Source organism: Ostrinia nubilalis, chromosome 19 (assembly GCF_963855985.1).
Source record: "Ostrinia nubilalis chromosome 19, ilOstNubi1.1, whole genome shotgun sequence".
NCBI classification, from domain to species: Eukaryota; Metazoa; Arthropoda; class Insecta; order Lepidoptera; family Crambidae; genus Ostrinia; species Ostrinia nubilalis.
In genome coordinates, this window is record NC_087106.1 from 212753 (window position 1) to 229251 (window position 16499).

The 16499-nt window shown below is 43.7% G+C and overlaps 2 protein-coding genes across 2 annotated transcripts; one reads left to right on the forward strand and one right to left on the reverse strand.

Annotated features, from left to right (window-relative positions):
- The first annotated feature begins 223 nt into the window (after positions 1 to 223).
- On the forward strand, positions 224 to 8089 carry LOC135081006 (ADP-ribosylation factor GTPase-activating protein 3). The gene is made up of 11 exons (XM_063975728.1): positions 224 to 331; positions 407 to 598; positions 798 to 929; positions 1556 to 1669; positions 2644 to 2763; positions 3064 to 3159; positions 3685 to 3821; positions 4607 to 4714; positions 5099 to 5366; positions 5852 to 5992; positions 6782 to 8089. The coding sequence occupies exons 1-11, from the start codon at positions 257 to 259 to the stop codon at positions 6881 to 6883; spliced, it is 1485 nt and encodes a 494-aa protein (XP_063831798.1). The 5' UTR covers positions 224 to 256; the 3' UTR covers positions 6884 to 8089.
- Positions 8090 to 12890: 4801 nt separating this feature from the next.
- On the reverse strand, positions 12891 to 16416 carry LOC135081241 (tRNA:m(4)X modification enzyme TRM13 homolog). Its single transcript, XM_063975987.1, has 8 exons — positions 16200 to 16416; positions 15936 to 15973; positions 15540 to 15730; positions 15239 to 15433; positions 14636 to 15121; positions 14337 to 14458; positions 14107 to 14233; positions 12891 to 13529 (listed from the first exon to the last, which is right to left on the reverse strand). Exons 1-8 carry the CDS (start codon positions 16350 to 16352, stop codon positions 13327 to 13329), a joined length of 1515 nt encoding a protein of 504 aa, XP_063832057.1. The 5' UTR covers positions 16353 to 16416; the 3' UTR covers positions 12891 to 13326.
- Between the last annotated feature and the right edge of the window lie 83 nt (positions 16417 to 16499).

Consider the following 16499-nt stretch of genomic DNA (forward strand, 5'->3'; position numbering starts at 1 on the left):
GATTACATAGTGGTATTAGAAAAAGAGAAAAAAATATTATTTTATATTATTATTAGTAAAATTAGAAATTAAAGTATTTAAACGAAAAGTTTCCATTTGTTTTCAATTTATTAAATTGAATTAAATTAAAAAGTAATTGATATGTAAAACTTCATTTATTATTATTCATTTTATTTATTTGTTTGCCCGCCACCCTATTTTTTTTAAATCAGTCGTCAATTTTTGATTTTGACATTTGTGTGACAACACGTCGAAAATGGCTGACTCTGGGCCAAGTAAAAGCGATATTGAGTCAATTTTTCAAAGACTACGAGCTATTCCAGCAAATAAAGTACGTGCTATTTTGTGGTTTAATTAGTTCTCTATAGGTTTTCAGTTATTGTTAATATGGTGGGCTTTGTTGTAGGTATGTTTCGACTGCAACGCGAAGAACCCTACGTGGTCGTCGGTGACGTACGGGGTGTTCATCTGTTTGGACTGTTCTGCGGTGCACAGGAGTCTCGGGGTGCATCTAACGTTTGTGCGCTCAACACAACTTGACACTAACTGGACATGGAAGCAGCTCAGGAACATGCAGCTTGGCGGGAATGTAAATGCGGTAAGCTACCTCATGTCAAACATTTTAGCTATCTGAATTTTCTACAAAAGGCATAGATTAGTCTAAGACAAAAGGATTTTGTAATGATATTCTGGTTTATTAGATAATTGGCAAGTCTATTGATTTTATATACTTAATCTCTACTGCAGTCTACTAGTTGATAAGACTTCTACTACTAGCATAATGTCTGTTCCGTTAGACTCAGTTCTTCCGGACCCACGGGCTGGCGACGGAGGACGCGCGGCAGAAGTACAGCTCGCGCGTGGCGCAGATGTACCGCGACAAGCTCAGCGCCCTGTCCGACCACGCCATGAAGACTTACGGCACTAAGGTGGGTACTTATTTCACTATCAAGTTAACACCAGACTTGCCAAGAAAATGTCAGCAGTTTGTATAAAAATGGTGGTTGAGAATGACAATTCTGTAATTAATTATTTATTTTACTAATACCAAACCTGGATCTAGCATAGGATCTGAGGTGTTATCAGTGTGTGTATTGTTAATAATCATTTCTGAATTTATGCTATATTTCAATTTTATGTTTCTTAAATTTTAGGAAGAGGCAACATGTGTAAGTCAACAAGTTAACTCTTGTGTGATATTAATAGCTAAAGTGCTTTTTCTTCCTTTATTTATTTCTTGTTTTATGTTCATAAAACTTTCATATTGTCTTTAATCTAATTCACTTTATTGGAACTATTGAGTTTTGTAAAATTTGAGGCTGAGATGCACCAACTTACTATAACTGTAACGAATAGCTGGTGTTTTTGTATGGAGTTTGACAGACTTGACGTTTTAAAGTAAGATGGTGCAACTCACCCTAAAAGGACAATCTCTTTACAAGTCCATAACTAGATAGGCTGATTAATGTTTATTTTCTACTATAAGGGTAAAAGTGGTATTTGAGCACTAGAAAAACCTCGTTTGGAAGATGTTTTAAGAATGAAAATGTTTCAGCTTCACCTGGAGCCGGCAGCCCCAGAGCCCAAGGAGATCAAGGAGGCCGAGGTAGACTGGTTCGCGGAGCACGGTGACGCGCCGCATGCTAACTCGCACGGGCTTGCCTCGCAGGTACCCGCCCACGCCGGCACGGGCTCCATAACATACTCACTTCACATACACATGACCAGAAACGTCTTAAAATTGGTAGATATGCTAAAAAGATTGCAGTAAAAAAGTATTAATGGCAGACTTTTCTGGATATGTGTACACTTATAATAATAGTTACCAAATTGTGTAATGTTACCTAAGGATTCTTTAATAAAAAATAATCCATGGAATTTTATACATCAAAATTTAACACAGTTGACCATTTAAATGTTTTACAGATATACTTTTGAATTTTTGTCTTTCAAACTTGTAAAGGTAACAATATTATTATTTCGTTTGGAATTCTTGCGTATTCCACATCTTTCCATGATCAGTCATATCACTGCAAATTGCTTACATAATTGCAAACATAGTTTGATGTGTGTTGAGTCATAGTCATAGCCCCTATATTCCTTAGTCACTGATAATAACAGTGTGATAACAACTATGTGACTGCATTTATTGATTTCTCTAATGGTTTTAATTTTTATTTGCTGTTTTGTTTTTGAGATAACACATTATTTTAATATTTCTTTATAATATTGATAATGAAGCTGTTGTTTTAGCTAGCAAAGCTTAAATGCTTAAATGATAGCTTCATTTAGATAGGATATTTTTTTTACTAGCTGTTTAACAAAATTGTAGCTTTTCTGTTTGATTGGTTCTTTTCTTAGGCGAAATGAAAATATAAGGGATCTTAAGCTTGAAAATACAATATTGTTAATATGTGTGCAACTTCTTGTTTGATTGGTTTGCTCTGTAAATGGAAATATTTTGATGCTGCTAATTAAACACAACTTAATACTAATTGTGCATAATGAATGTACATTATCAATGAGCAGAATGCAGGTTATCCAGTTGTTAACTGATAAAACTTTACAACGTATTGATGTAAATAGTTTTTTTTTTGTGTAGTGTAGTAGTCTGCAATGCTTAAAACAATGAATCGTGCTCAGGCGCCGCCCGTGAAAGAGGAGCTGAGCTCAGAGGCGCGGCTGTGGGGCGCGCCCGCCGACAACGCGCGCCCCGCCGCCGCCGCCGCCGCCGCCCGCCGGCCGCAGGGCAAGCGGCAAGGGGTACGAAACTATTCTTTTTCTTTAAATGCTAGGGACTGGAATTCGTTGCCTGCTGCTCTCTTTCCCGAAAACTATAATCCGGGCCTTTTCAAGGCTAGAGTGAATAGGCACTTGCAGGGCAGATATGTATCATCCTAGACTGCATTCCACTTAACATCAGGTGCGATTGTGGTCAAATACCTGCCTTGTTATGCATAAAAAAAATACACACTGTATCGTTATTAAAAATTTAGTACTTTTTTACAGCTAACATAAAATGTCGCAGCATTTTAAAATAGTTTAATTATTCTTTTTTGTTAGCTTGGTGTACGGAAAGGCCTCGGCGCGACCAAAGTGGCGGCTAATTTCGAGGACATTGAACGCGAGGCCATCATGGCTGAAAAACTCAAAATGGAGGTGAGCGATTTTTTACTTCAGTAGTTCAATTACAATATTAATTAAATTATCATTATTGAAACATTAAGACATCGTTTGTACAACTGGTTTCTCGGAGCACGTAACACATTTTTACATACGTCATAGTTTTTCGCCTTCAAAAATGTGAAGTGAAGTTTCGATCAATGTTTATTTCGATGAGTTTATTTCATATGGCATCCTTTTAATGTGACCATTTAGTGCAGTGGTTCCCAAACTTATTTAGTTTACTGCCCACTTTGAGAATCAATTATTTTTTAGCGCCCCCCATTTTTGTAGTTAAGAGTTGAGCTCAGTCGATGTCTAAGAGTCCTCCTAGTAGATGACGCCTCCCAAGCCTCTACACAACGTCCCGATTTTTTTCCTGGGTCCCTTACCGCCCCCCTTTAAGCCTGCAGCGCCCACAAGGGGGCGTTATCGCCCACTTTGGGAAAGACTGATTTAGTGTAATAAATTGGTAAAAATTTTCTGAGTATAGTAACATTTTTCGTGTTTCGTATATCGCAGGCGAAGGCAGCCGAGAGCACAGCGACGATCGAGTCGGTGGAGCAGGAGGTGGCGTCGCTGCGGCTGCAGTACCGCGACGACCGCGCGCGCCACTCCGACCGCCTCGGCATCGCCGCGGCCAGCCGCGCCGCCCGCTCGTACGTACTCACGCACATATGACACGGTATAACATGACTTGGACATAACACGAACAGACGATAAAATAATACACAATTCAATGTTGTGTTAATTATGAGAAATCTAAAACGTTAAAATAACGTTTTTTTTTTTGTGGCAACCAAACCTCTCTGGGAGGTTTATTTCTGCCAATGTCGAGTGAAAAATATTGACATAGTTATCAATAGAACGTGGGTGTTTCAGTTCTATTGATTTTTCATGGATTCCGTGGAATTAAGTATGCCTCAAATTCGAAGTATTTCAATGTTTTTTATAATTTATCACTTCACTGCACTTTAGAACACAAAATAACACCAAATTTGTACACTAAAGTCCATTAAATAATAAATTGAAACCATTAAAACAGATCGACCATGCTTTCCGTTCAACTACCCTCGACGGAATCCAAAATAACGGTATCGTTGTGGCCAATGAGATGCTGTCATAGTGACATTGACAATACGTCAATGTCACGCTAGCATCAAACGTCAGAATAGAGGGACGCGCGGAGACGACTCCGCGCGCTTTTGTGCTAAGTGATGAATTGTATCTAAAATAAGGCAATATAATGTGAAAGATGAGTATCCAGTGTTTTATTTATAAGAATAGATCTACCGGCCTTCTAATAGTTGGTATTCACTTTTGCTAATATGCCGACGATATATTACCTACTTTTGATACTGATTGTACGGTACTACAATGAGTTGAGTAGTGAGTGAGAATGAGTTGTGTACTACAATGGGTTTTCGTTTCGTCACATGTGCAGCGGCGTGTCGCACTCGGCGGCGTCAGATATGACTACGATCGAGCAGGAGGGCGCGCCGACACGCACGCACGACGCTGACGACTTCAACTCCGCGTTCACCATGATCAGGTGCGATTCTGGACGAATACACTTTTTTTTTCGTTTAGATATATCTAATATGCAATAAAAATTTTGTATTTTTTAATGATCTATTTAGAGCTGATCGTTGAATATAAAGCCATGTATTTGTTGGCAACATTTGTTGATAAACTGTTTATGACTAGTGTGAAACAAGTTTAAACACAGGTTTCTGACACTCGGCCGTCCACACTTGCTCTCCACTCATAGCGGGGAGCACGGCAACATGTATCATAATAAACAATGTTTCATCACCTATGTTTATAAACTGTTTACAGAGATGATGAAACATTGTTTATGAACAGTTTATAAACAGTGCTTATCAACAAATGTTGCCTAATGAATAAATGGCTTAAGATTTTGATTTGTCGCCAGAAACGAGCCATACAGCAACAACCGCGGCCTAGACTCGCTGCTGGGCGAGGGCCCGCCGCGCGCGCTGTCGTCGTCGTGGGAGAACATCGAGCCGGAGCCGACGCGCGCGCTGCACACCATGTTCTCGGCCGAGCCCGCGCCCGCGCCCGCCCCCGCCCCCGCCAAGCCGCAGCGCTCGCGCCGTCCGGAACCCGTCGAGGACGACTCCGCCGTCAAGAAGTTCGGTTCCGCTAAGGCCATCAGCTCGGCACAGTTCTTCGGAGAGAACGTGAGTTCGTTTCGATTTTGTTGTCTCCGCCGAGTCATTCAAAAAAGTGGCCCGGCCGTACTATCCTTTTCTCGAAACGATTCAGCCTATTTTCGACTAACTTCGTCGTTGACAGTTCAAACTATTTAATAACACATCAAAGATAAGATAAGAAAAACTAAGACAACAATTTTCAAACTTGGGCGTGATTGAAAGTCAACAAATTAACGATAGACTCGATAGAGGTATTCCACAACACTGCACTGGCCGTGTGAACTGTGTGTCCCCCCTCCCCGCCGCGCCCGCGCCGGTCCTCGTTTGTCAAATTTCCTCCCAGGGGTATCGTGGGTCTGAACTGTAGTTCTTTAACGAGACCCACGATACCCCTGGTGGTATCGTGGGTCGTCTGCAGTGGTTTCTACGACGTTAAGTTTATAGTTTGAAGCCTCGTCGCAGAACACGTATCTTCATTAACGATGACGTATAACATGTGCCGTCGTTCGCAGGACAACCGCTTCGAGCGCGACGCGAACCTGTCGCGCTTCCAGGGCAGCTCCAGCATCTCGTCGGCGGAGTACTTCGGGCGCCGCGACGCCGCGCCGCCCGCCGCCAACGCCTTCTCCGTCTCCGCGCCCGACCTCGACGAGGTACGTAACCTTTTTTGTTGTTACATCCTTCTTTATACTCAGTAGCTCTAATAGCCTAACCCCCGTATTCACAAACGATGTTTGCTTAAGTGAAGCAGCAAATCGAACGCACAGCGTCGAATAGAGCTCTGTGATAGGTTCGTCTGTGACCCTGTGCGACCATGCGCACTGTGAGACCTCAGAGTAATGTTTGTGAATACGGGCGTAAACTCTCGGACGCCAGCGTCAGCTCCATTAGTCTAAAGTTTCATTTGAAGTCAAATCTGAACTTCGAACTCCTATGTTTTCTAATTAATTTCTTTCCGATGACTGTTTAATTTTTCTCCGGGACAAACTTGACCTTCACTAGTTGGGTTTCTATTGGCAGTCAAGCCGTAGGTCCTGGCTAGGCTACACAGGAGTTGCAGCGGTGGGAACGAGAGGTGGGAATAGTCTCGTAAGTCTTAAGCCTTGATCACACGTACCGAGTAAACGGGCGAGACAGTCCTCTCGGCCGAGTACTTGGTGTGTATGAACATTACGCCGAGTGCTCGGCCGAGCGCTCGAGTATGTGACTCGCTCACCCAACTGTCTCGACCGAGTAAACATTTTACTGTCTCGCCCGTTTACTCGGTATCAAGGCTTTAGGGTGTGTGTAAAAAATAATTATGAACTAAATCTGCTGCCCCTTAAAATTTGCCGCCCTAGGCTTCTACCCACTCGGCCTGCTGGTAAATCCGCCACCGCCCTGACGCCTATGATCCCTGATTGATGTTCTTTTGTTTATTTGAAACTCCGTTGTCCCTTCAGGTGCGCGAGTCGGTGCGCGCGGGCGTGACGCGCGTGGCGGGTCGCCTGTCGTCGCTGGCCAACGGCGTGGTGTCGTCCATCCAGGAGCGCTACGGCTACTGACCGCCGCCGCCCGCGCCGCCGTCGCCGGCCGCCGGGGACATGTAGATAACAGACACGCTGCGACTGTCATCGTTACGTCTCGATCGAAACAAAAAATAAACAAACCTAACATAGCCCGATTTTTTAAATGTTCTCGGAAGTTTACAGGTCGATGTGTGCCCGTTACCTCCGTTTAGTATATTTCTTCTCGAAGAAAGTGTATGTGGAAATTGCCCAATTTACATTAGTGCAATAATACGATTGATGTTTTTTAGTATTAAATACATTTATGTCCATTTATAAATATCACTTGTTAAATAATTATTACAGCAGCTGACTTTGAAGCGAATGTGTGTAATGCAATATTGTTACTATTCACTAGAAACGATAATTATCCTAATACTATGGCATAATTTTACATTTAGTATATTTATATGTTAGATAACTTGCTCACTAATAACTTGGTATAATATTTCACATTCGGCTTGTAATAAAATTTACTGCAATGATAATATCCTCCTAACAAATCGTCAGTATCACCCGAACAACGATAAATAATAATTATCAGCTGACATAACCATTAATCAATTAATAAAGTAGGTATACCACGAATTTTGTCTAGGGATTGTGTACTGTAAATATTGTAATATAAAGAATTTATATCGATTAGCAGGCTACTGCTCCTGCACTCTCTATATGAACAATTGCATCATTTTCCTTATAGAACATTTATAGTGGTTATTCTTTATTTGTATCTGATACTCTTCGACGGGGAAGGTCGAAACTATTTAGCATTCCTTAGGGCGTTTACAATCGAGGTAGTCTTCGGCGTATAATCAAACTTGTTATATAGTGATGACCAGTATTGCCGCCTGAAAACGCCCTTTGATTATACGATTGGCGAGTTGCGCACAAATTCCCTTTTCGCTTGTACATTCGACATACCTCGCCGCAACGATCGTCGCGGAGCATTTAAATTGAATAGATTATATTTATTTTGTGTATTTGTATAGCTAAGTTGTGTTAAAACATTTGTTACATAAGTTGATGTTGATTTAGAGTATTGTTCTCGAAGTGGGCCGGTAGGCGCATTCGCGTATCTATGCTCGCTGGAAGAATTTATTTTTATTGCTTTAGTTAAGTCTTAGAAGAGTTTACTTTGACGGCTGTGGCTTTGGTGACAGAATTCTTACAAAGTTCAACGTTCACCTAAAATTTAACTGTAGCTGCTGTAGCTATGAATTAATATCAGTCTACAAAGTGATAAGAGTTTGTCAGTCATGAATTATGATGGGCACCAGCCCTATGTCCTTAAGCTGCCAAAAAGAATAGGCACCAGAGTCCGGCCGGCAACACCTAGCCCGTAAGTAGGATACGTTTAGCTGGATACAATAATTTCGAATTGTTGTTACCACTACTTAGCCCCTAATCGATGTTATCAATAAACATTTGTCACTACTAGTTCGACGTGTCGTCAGACTGCAACCAGCAGTAGGCGGTCGACGATCTTATATTTTTTAGTTTGTCATAAAATTATTGTATTTAGTATTTAGTCCAGTAGAATTAGCTTTTAAATCGGAAATAATTCCTACAAAAGATTTTACTATTTTAATGGCTTCATTGGTTGCCCATTAAGACTCTCCTAAGTTTTCGACTTCGACGGAGTTGTGCTTAAGTGGTGGGGGCCCCCGAAAGAAGCATTTTTTCGGTGTTCCGGTTATACCGCGTAAAGGACTTACCCTATCAAAAAGTGGTCTTCATGACGGTTGAAGGGCACTTAATCTTGCATTGAATAAGACCAAATTCATATGTTTTGGACAAACCGTTCTCGCGCTAAAGTTCGGCAAAGTAGAAAATATACGTATAATTAATGACCCTCTCCACGTCCAATGGTTTGTTACCCACAGGCTTCCAAGTCTTGAAAAGGGCCACCTCAACCAGTGTAACCCTATCAAGGCTTACGAGCTTGATGCGCCTATCCTTGTTCGTCCCAGCCGTTCCTTAACTGCGGTTGCTGCACCTCTTCCTGGCACTCACCTGAACGACTCTGTGTTACCTACTGTGGCTGCCCCTCTTCCTTGTATCCTCCTGCATGATTACGTTGCCTAGGCGTATGCCTGGTCTAAGGTTCGACGCCAAAAATCAACAACAACAAGTTCATATTAAAACGCTGAAGAGTTTTTTGTTTGTTTGTTTGAACGCGCTAATCTTAAGAATTACTAGTTTGATTGAAATCATTATTTTTGTGTTGAATAGCTCATACATTGAAGAAGGCTATAGGATATATACAATCACTCTACGACTAATAGAGGCGAAGCAGTAAAGAAAAATGTTGCAAGCACGGAAAATAGTATTTAAACTATTTTCACGCGTACAAAGTTGATTTTGTGGCGTCGAACCTTGGACCAGGCATATAGCTAAGCAATGCAATCGTACAGGAGGGTACAAGGAAGAGAGGCAGCCACATTAGGTAACACAGAGTCGTTCAGGAGAGTGTCAGGAAGAGGTGCAGCAACCGCAGTTAAGGAACGGCTGGGACGAACAAGGATAAGCGAATCAAACTCGTGAGCCTTGTTAGGGTTACACTGGTTAAGGCGACCCTTTACAAGGCTTGGAAGCATGTGGGTAACAAGCCATTGGACGTGGAGAGGGTCATTAATTATACGTATATTTTCTACTTTGCCGAACTTTAGCGCGAGAACGGTTTGTCCAAAACATATGAATTTGGTCTTATTCAATGCAGGATTAAGTGCCCTTTAACCGTTATGAAGACCACTTTTCGATAGGGTAAGTCCTTTACGCGGTATAACCGGAAAACCGAAAAAACGCCGCTTTCGGGGGCCCCCACCACTTAAGCACAACTCCGTCGAAGTCGAAAACTTAGGAGAGTCTTAATGGGCAACCAATGAAGCCATTAAAGCAAAAAAATCTTTTGTAGGAATTATTTCCGATTTAATCAATTTTTGTGTTTAATTCTACTGGCCTAATTTGCTGTTCACGCGAGTGTAAGCAGTATAGGGCATTTCCGCTGATCCGACGTTTGTATAAATCAAAATAATTATAGAGTTTTGTTTTTAGATTTTAATTATTGATATAAATATACAAAACTATATTTGCATACAATCGTTTTATTTTAATCTCATTTCTAAGGACAATTTCGAGACTCACGTATCCTCAAACTTCAAAATAATAAGAATTTACGAAATAATAAAATACAATATCCTTATTTACTACTTATCCGTAGATCTAGGTATATTATAAATAAATAAATATTGCCTTGCCCATTAAATGAGATATTTTATACTGAGTATGTAAAGTCACAAAATACTTCTTAATTTAAATATTTACGCCCGCCCGTACAACTTCGAGCCGGATCATTATCATCAGTAACCTTCAGGACCCTACAGTCGGTCTTATCAGTTTATTTACTTGGCGTCGGGAAGGGGTGCCTTACAACCACTCGCAAACCCGACTGCTCAAACATTTCTTACAGCATTTAGCATTATCAAAACATCGACCATACACTGGTCTTCCCATATCAATCGGGAATATCAATCAATTTCAGTAACATTATTATTTGTTACGTAATATCATTCATTCATAACACGTCGCGAGCAATGTAGCAAAACTGACCAACTCGTGAATTAACATTTTCACTGAGCGCGGTCTTAACATCATCATTATCAAATCATCAAATGGTAGCAATCAAGAAAGCTATCAACTTTATCATTATCAAGGTTATGTAGCAATCAAGAGTCTACATAACTTATTATCAAACAAGTAGCAATCAAGACGCTACAAAACAAGCAAACAAGATCAACAAAGTGGCAATCAAGACGCTACTGATCTTAACATATCATTTTATCAAGTTGTAGTACCTAAGCAAGAGGCTACAATTAAACATCGTGGTCCGTACGGTGCTACTCACAAACAAACATATAACATTAACATTGTGGCCGGTACGGTATCACTAAACATTATCATTTATCATTAACATTGTGGCTTGTGCATTGCCACAAAAACATCATTTTTTACATTATCATACTTTGCTACATTGCAAGCGCATTTCTTAGCATCAGCGATTCTCGCACAGTTTCCACATTCTGCAAACGTGAGCATTTTGCAGTCAATGACATTATCAAGTAACAAACATTTTATTACGTTTCAAAGTAGGTCAACTTAATCATAGGCAGTGTAGTTAGCAATTTGGGTGGGGGAAATTTTAACATCTTAAAATCATAACATAACATCAGGCAGCGTATATTCAACTCAACTCCGCTAGCCTTATCAAAAACATTCATCAGTTCTGTTGTCCTCAAATATCAAATTATTAATACCTGTCTACTCACGGACATTGCCCGCGGGCGGCGTGACCGGAGGGAGCGGCGAGCGTTCGGCGAACGAACGAGCAATGTTCGGTTCGCGAGCGAACATCTAAGAAGACGATCCTGACGCACTCTCTTCAACGACTTTGCACTAAACGGTCTCAATATCATTGTTAATTTATACCGAATAGACAAATTAATTGTATACAGTCCACTCTTTCATTTAATTAACTTCCACTACACTCACTATCGAAGTAACAATACCTTCTACACCAACACCTATCCTATCCTATCATCAAGCAACGACAACTACAATTATCAAGTAACATCGACTACCATCAACTAGCAACCATCATCATCGATAACCAAGGGGACTGCAACCTGGACAACAAGCAGCCAGGAAACTGCAGCCTGGACACACAGCAGCCAGGTCATGCACCCCCACAACAGCAGCACTACAGTCGGAGCATCAGCATCTCCACTGCAGCACTGGCACGCATCATCAGAACAGCAGCAATCTGACAGCAGCGGATCAGTTACCGGCCTCCCGGAAGTGGGTCTCACCGGTAACCGAGAAGTCGCATATGCTGTTCAGTTCGACACAAGCCAAGAAGGCAAACTATCAAGAGGACGACAGCCAGAACATCGAGAAGCCTGGACAACCAAGGGGACTGCAGCCTGGACACCAAGCAGTCAGGACACTGCACCCTGGACAACAAGCAACCAGGAGTCTGCAGCCTGGACACACAGCAGCCAGGTCATGCAGCCCCACAACAGCAGCCAGGCCATATCAGCAGCCTTGGTCACGTCAGCGCCAGGCCACATCAACAGCCTTGGCAACACCTGCCAGGCCACACCAGTAGCCTTGGTCACACCAGTACCAGGCTACACCAACAGCCTGACAATACCAGTGCCAGGCCACATCAGCAGCCTCTGCCACACCAGTGCCAGGCCACACCAGCGCCAGGCCCGCGAGCATCCTGGCCTCACCAGGAGCCAGACCCGCGAGCTGCCTGGTCAACCAACCAGCCAGGTGGACGCCAAGTGGACAGCCAACCAGAGGTCCACCACCTGGGCCATCAGCCGCTCATAGAGTCACCGGCAGCCAAGGTCTACGGTCATCGGGCAGCAGGGCAGCCACGTGCAGCATCCTCCGCGCCTTCTTCTTCTGCGAGATGCCAATATGTACGAGCACGATCGTACATCCTGCTGCACCGTCAGCATCGACCGCCGGGCGACCCATGAACCCTGAACGTGCACCGTCGGCACTCTACACCGACGGCACACTAGCAAATACTTATAATTGTGTATACTAAGTAAATCATGTATAAATAGCAATAAGAAACAGCAATAAAACAGATATCAACCGTCCGTCGTTGTGTCTCATTTCCCCCCGCTGCGGCCAAGACACCCTTAGCCGTCGCTATGATCAGTCCGGTGAGTCTGCCGGGCTGGTAGCGGGTCCCCGCCGCCTACCTGCCGTCCTAACGCTGCTATCCTGGGCGACCTGGGAGCAGCTTCCTTCCTATCAAAACCTTATTATATCTAAGTATTTATTGTTAGGCAGGGCTAGGGCTCTAGGGATTTAGTGTCTTAGGGAATAGGGACTCTAGGCTCACTAGGGAGTTAGTTCCCTTCCTGACCGCATATCCCGGGCTCGGGAGCGGTGCTTTACAACCACTGCCTCCCGCCCGTACAATACGAGTAGTAATAGTAACTAATAAAATGCCTGAGTAGAGTAGTCAGGATTTAGAATGAAGCTGGTCACTGCTATTTTAAGGTTTATAATTCGAAAAAAGTCCTTGATTTAATCATTCGATACTATGATTACTACCGAGCAGCATATTGTATTGTATTAAATAAATAAATAAAAAAATTGTAATACTATTGTTTTAGGGACTAAAGCCTGGTCCGTGAGCACGTAGAATTTTGTCCAATGACCCCAAGCTACCCATCCTTATCGCTCGCGCGTAATTATATTGCTGTCGCGACTGTGCGACGGGCGCCCGCAGTGAGTGTGCGAGCGATAAGGATGGGTAGCTTGGGGTCATTGGACAAAATTCTACGTGCTCACGGACCAGGCTTTACACCGTTTACATCCATCCGTTTTTGGTCTATTCTTCAGAATAGTGGCTTGGGTTATTGTCTCGCGCGGCGCACGGCGACGATGGCGATGTTTTCGGGCGAGGCGGCGGCGGGCACGTAGCGGCGCAGCGCCGCGGGCAGCCCGAGCGCGCGCAGGCGCCGCGCGCGGCTCCAGTCCAGCAGCGCCTTGGCGCGCCGCCCCACGCTCTCGCGGACCGCTTGCGGCAGCTTGTAGCCTTTCGTTTCGGCGACCTCGCCTGCTGGCAAAAAACGTCGTCGTTTAGAATGGTGCGAAAACTTAATGTGCTGGACGTTCGTTCGTTTCAGCCGAAAGACGTGCCAGTGCAAGTCAAGTCAAGTGCAAGCAACTGGACAAAGGCCTCCCCCAAGGATTTCCACAAAGACCGGTCCTGCGCCGCTCGCATCCAGGCGCCTCCCGCGACCTTCACCAGATCGTCGGTCCACCTAGTGGGAGGCCTGCCTACTACGCTACGTCTTCCGGCTCGTGGTCGCCACTCAAGTCAAAAGTCTTTGACGTGTGTTGCCAGTGATGGTATACGGATCTGAGACGTGGTCGCTTACTATGGGCCTCATAAGAAGGCTCAAGGTCACCCAAAGGGCGATGGAGCGTGCTATGCTCGGAGTTTCCCTGCGTGATCGAATCAGAAATGAGGAGATCCGTAGGAGAACCAGAGTGACTGACATAGCCCGCAGAATCGCTAAAATCAAGTGGCAGTGGGCAGGGCACATAGCTCGTAGAGCTGACGGCCGCTGGGGCAGGAAAGTTCTTGAGTGGCGAGTGCTGGACGATATTAATTTGTGAAATTATATTACCTTCACCTTGTCCGTTTTCCGCCTGGCCGTCCTGGAGACGGCGCTGGCGGCTGCGGCCGTCGCCGCACGTGGCCCACGACACCACGCCCAGCAGCACGCCCAGCTCCTCCGCCGTGATGCCCATCTCCTGGTAACAACGTCTTATCGTAATCCGAGGCGGAAGATTACCAGTACAAGTGTCGATGGTAATGGCATTTATAAAGCGAACCACCAAAGGAATGAATACGAACGTAGAGGTGTTGAAGGCCGAAGAATGAGTTGGGGTCGCAGCGATGGTGGCAGCACGTCGCGATCACGACTCCCTGTGTTTTGTCCCCCAGCCCCTCCGACGTTATACATCGCAGTGCGAAGTCTGAAATAGAATTACACTGTACAACGAAAGAACGAAACATGAAAAGGGAATATGCTATTATACTTAAAAAAATCTACTGGATCAATGGTGGTGCTCTTGCTGCTATTGAACTACAGAGGTTACCTGGTCGAACCCTTTCATTTACAGTACGGAAGTACTTGTGATAATAACACTCACCAGTAGCTGCCCCGCAAAGATGTTTCGCAAACCCAACAACCCCGTCGCATTCTTGCACCACTGGAACTTTTTCGAGCGCCAGATCTGCTAAGTCTGCTCTGAGTCGTATCGGTGCTTCAGTACTAGAAGTTTCTGCATTCGCGTTTGCATACACTTCACCATTAGTCGTCTTAGCGAGATCGGCTTTGTGTTTGAAGACATGCGACGTTCCATTTGTTGATTCTGGTACAGATTTGTCAGGGAGCTCTTCTCTAGTGGCTGTCGTTTCAGATGAACTTGAGACAGTTCGGTTTTGGCTATTGTCAGTAGGAAGGAGTGTGTCCTCAGTGGAAGCCTCTTGTGCCTGGTTCCTGGCGGAGGTGTAGGCGACGTCGCGCAGCTTGTTGTCGCGCTTGTGGCGCAGCGAGGCGCGGTCCACCAGCAGCACGCCGCTGGCGCGCGTCACCGGCTCGCACCACGCGCGCCACGCGTAGTACGACATGTGGCCTGGGGAAAAATCACAAATTGCCATATGGAAAACAATATAAGTCGGTAGGGATAGTTTCAAACAGGTTGACATCAATATCATACTGCGATTCTAATCCTTTACAAAAGTGTAATAACCTTTGCCAGCACCCAGCTCCACATAGCAGGTCCTGTCCCTGACCAAGCCCTCCTGCTCGGCCAGCCGCAGCAGACTGGAGGCCTGCTGCAGGTGGCGCCGCGAGCTCTCCGTGCGGTCGCTCTGCTCGTAGTCCTCCTGCACGATGGGGTGGATGGGCTGTTCTTCCACTGTTGATATATTGTCCTTTACATACTCTGAAAATGTGATTCTTGGTTTGAAAAAGTCTAGCCTTCCTTATTAGTTCCAAAATAAAGGTTTATTGCAGCTCTAGCAAGAGTAACATTTTGGTCAGCTACTTACTTTCATAAAGTCTGTTAACTTTCTCAACTAGCTGTTCCATCATTTCCTTAGGTACTTCACTGAGGAGTGGCCTTGGATATCCCTCAGAGCTAGAACCTGCATTGATGCCTTTTACTATATACGGTGGTAGTTCGCCCTGCCGCGCGTTGCAAATGGATAGATGCTTCTGCAGTTTGCTAATGTAACAAGTGCTGTAAATAGGGGTAACTGTTTCAACTGCACATCAGATTGATAAATAAAGTTTAAATTATCTACATGTGATAATAGACAAGCAAACAAGTTGCAGTTAAAGTTAAATGGGACGTTTCAATAAGAGAGAGATGATAAGCATTTACATGGGCTAGGTACATAAGTGAATAATGTAATGCTTTAGCCTGTAGCTTAGCATGTACTCACTGTTTGGGATCATTTGGGCATGGAATGCGAGTATCAGCCTGTAGGGAAACAAAGAAATGATAAAAATGGCAAAAATAGTGATACAGTTTAGACATCCATATGGTTCATATAGTGCCATGATTTTTGTACAAGTTAAACCTATTAAAGTTATGATACGATTTAAATCACAGCTTTGACCAATTACATATAGTGGGTAGTAGTCAACCCAGACATTTAATGAATATATTTTCATCGAAAGCTTTTAGAAACTAGGGAATTTTTTACCTGTCCATCGTCAAGTTTAGGTTCTGGCTCATGCTCTCCGCAGTACTGTCGTCCCGGACGAACAGTCATGCGGCATAGCCGTTTCTTTCGAACGACAAAGTATTGACATTGCGGCGATTGTACTTCATTCAGAGATATCTTGAGTTTTTCCATTTTTATTGATTTTAGTGGTTTGTTTACAAAAGTTTTTGAGGTTATGACTTTCGTTTCAATGGCAGATCGGTGACGTACGTGAGCTGTCATAAATCAGCTGTTCAAATATATTTTTTTTACTATCATTATTTTAAATATTTATATCAA

Coding starts and splice junctions, on each gene's coding strand:
- LOC135081006 (XM_063975728.1), top strand. CDS start 257: ATGGCTGACTCTGGGCCAAGTAAAAGCGATATTGAGTCAATTTTTCAA. Junction 332..406: donor GAGCTATTCCAGCAAATAAA/GTACGTGCTATT, acceptor GCTTTGTTGTAG/GTATGTTTCGACTGCAACGC. Junction 930..1,555: donor TGAAGACTTACGGCACTAAG/GTGGGTACTTAT, acceptor AAAATGTTTCAG/CTTCACCTGGAGCCGGCAGC.
- LOC135081241 (XM_063975987.1), bottom strand. CDS start 16,352: ATGGAAAAACTCAAGATATCTCTGAATGAAGTACAATCGCCGCAATGT. Junction 15,731..15,935: donor TGCCCAAATGATCCCAAACA/GTGAGTACATGC, acceptor CCCTATTTACAG/CACTTGTTACATTAGCAAAC. Junction 15,434..15,539: donor AGTTAACAGACTTTATGAAA/GTAAGTAGCTGA, acceptor TCACATTTTCAG/AGTATGTAAAGGACAATATA.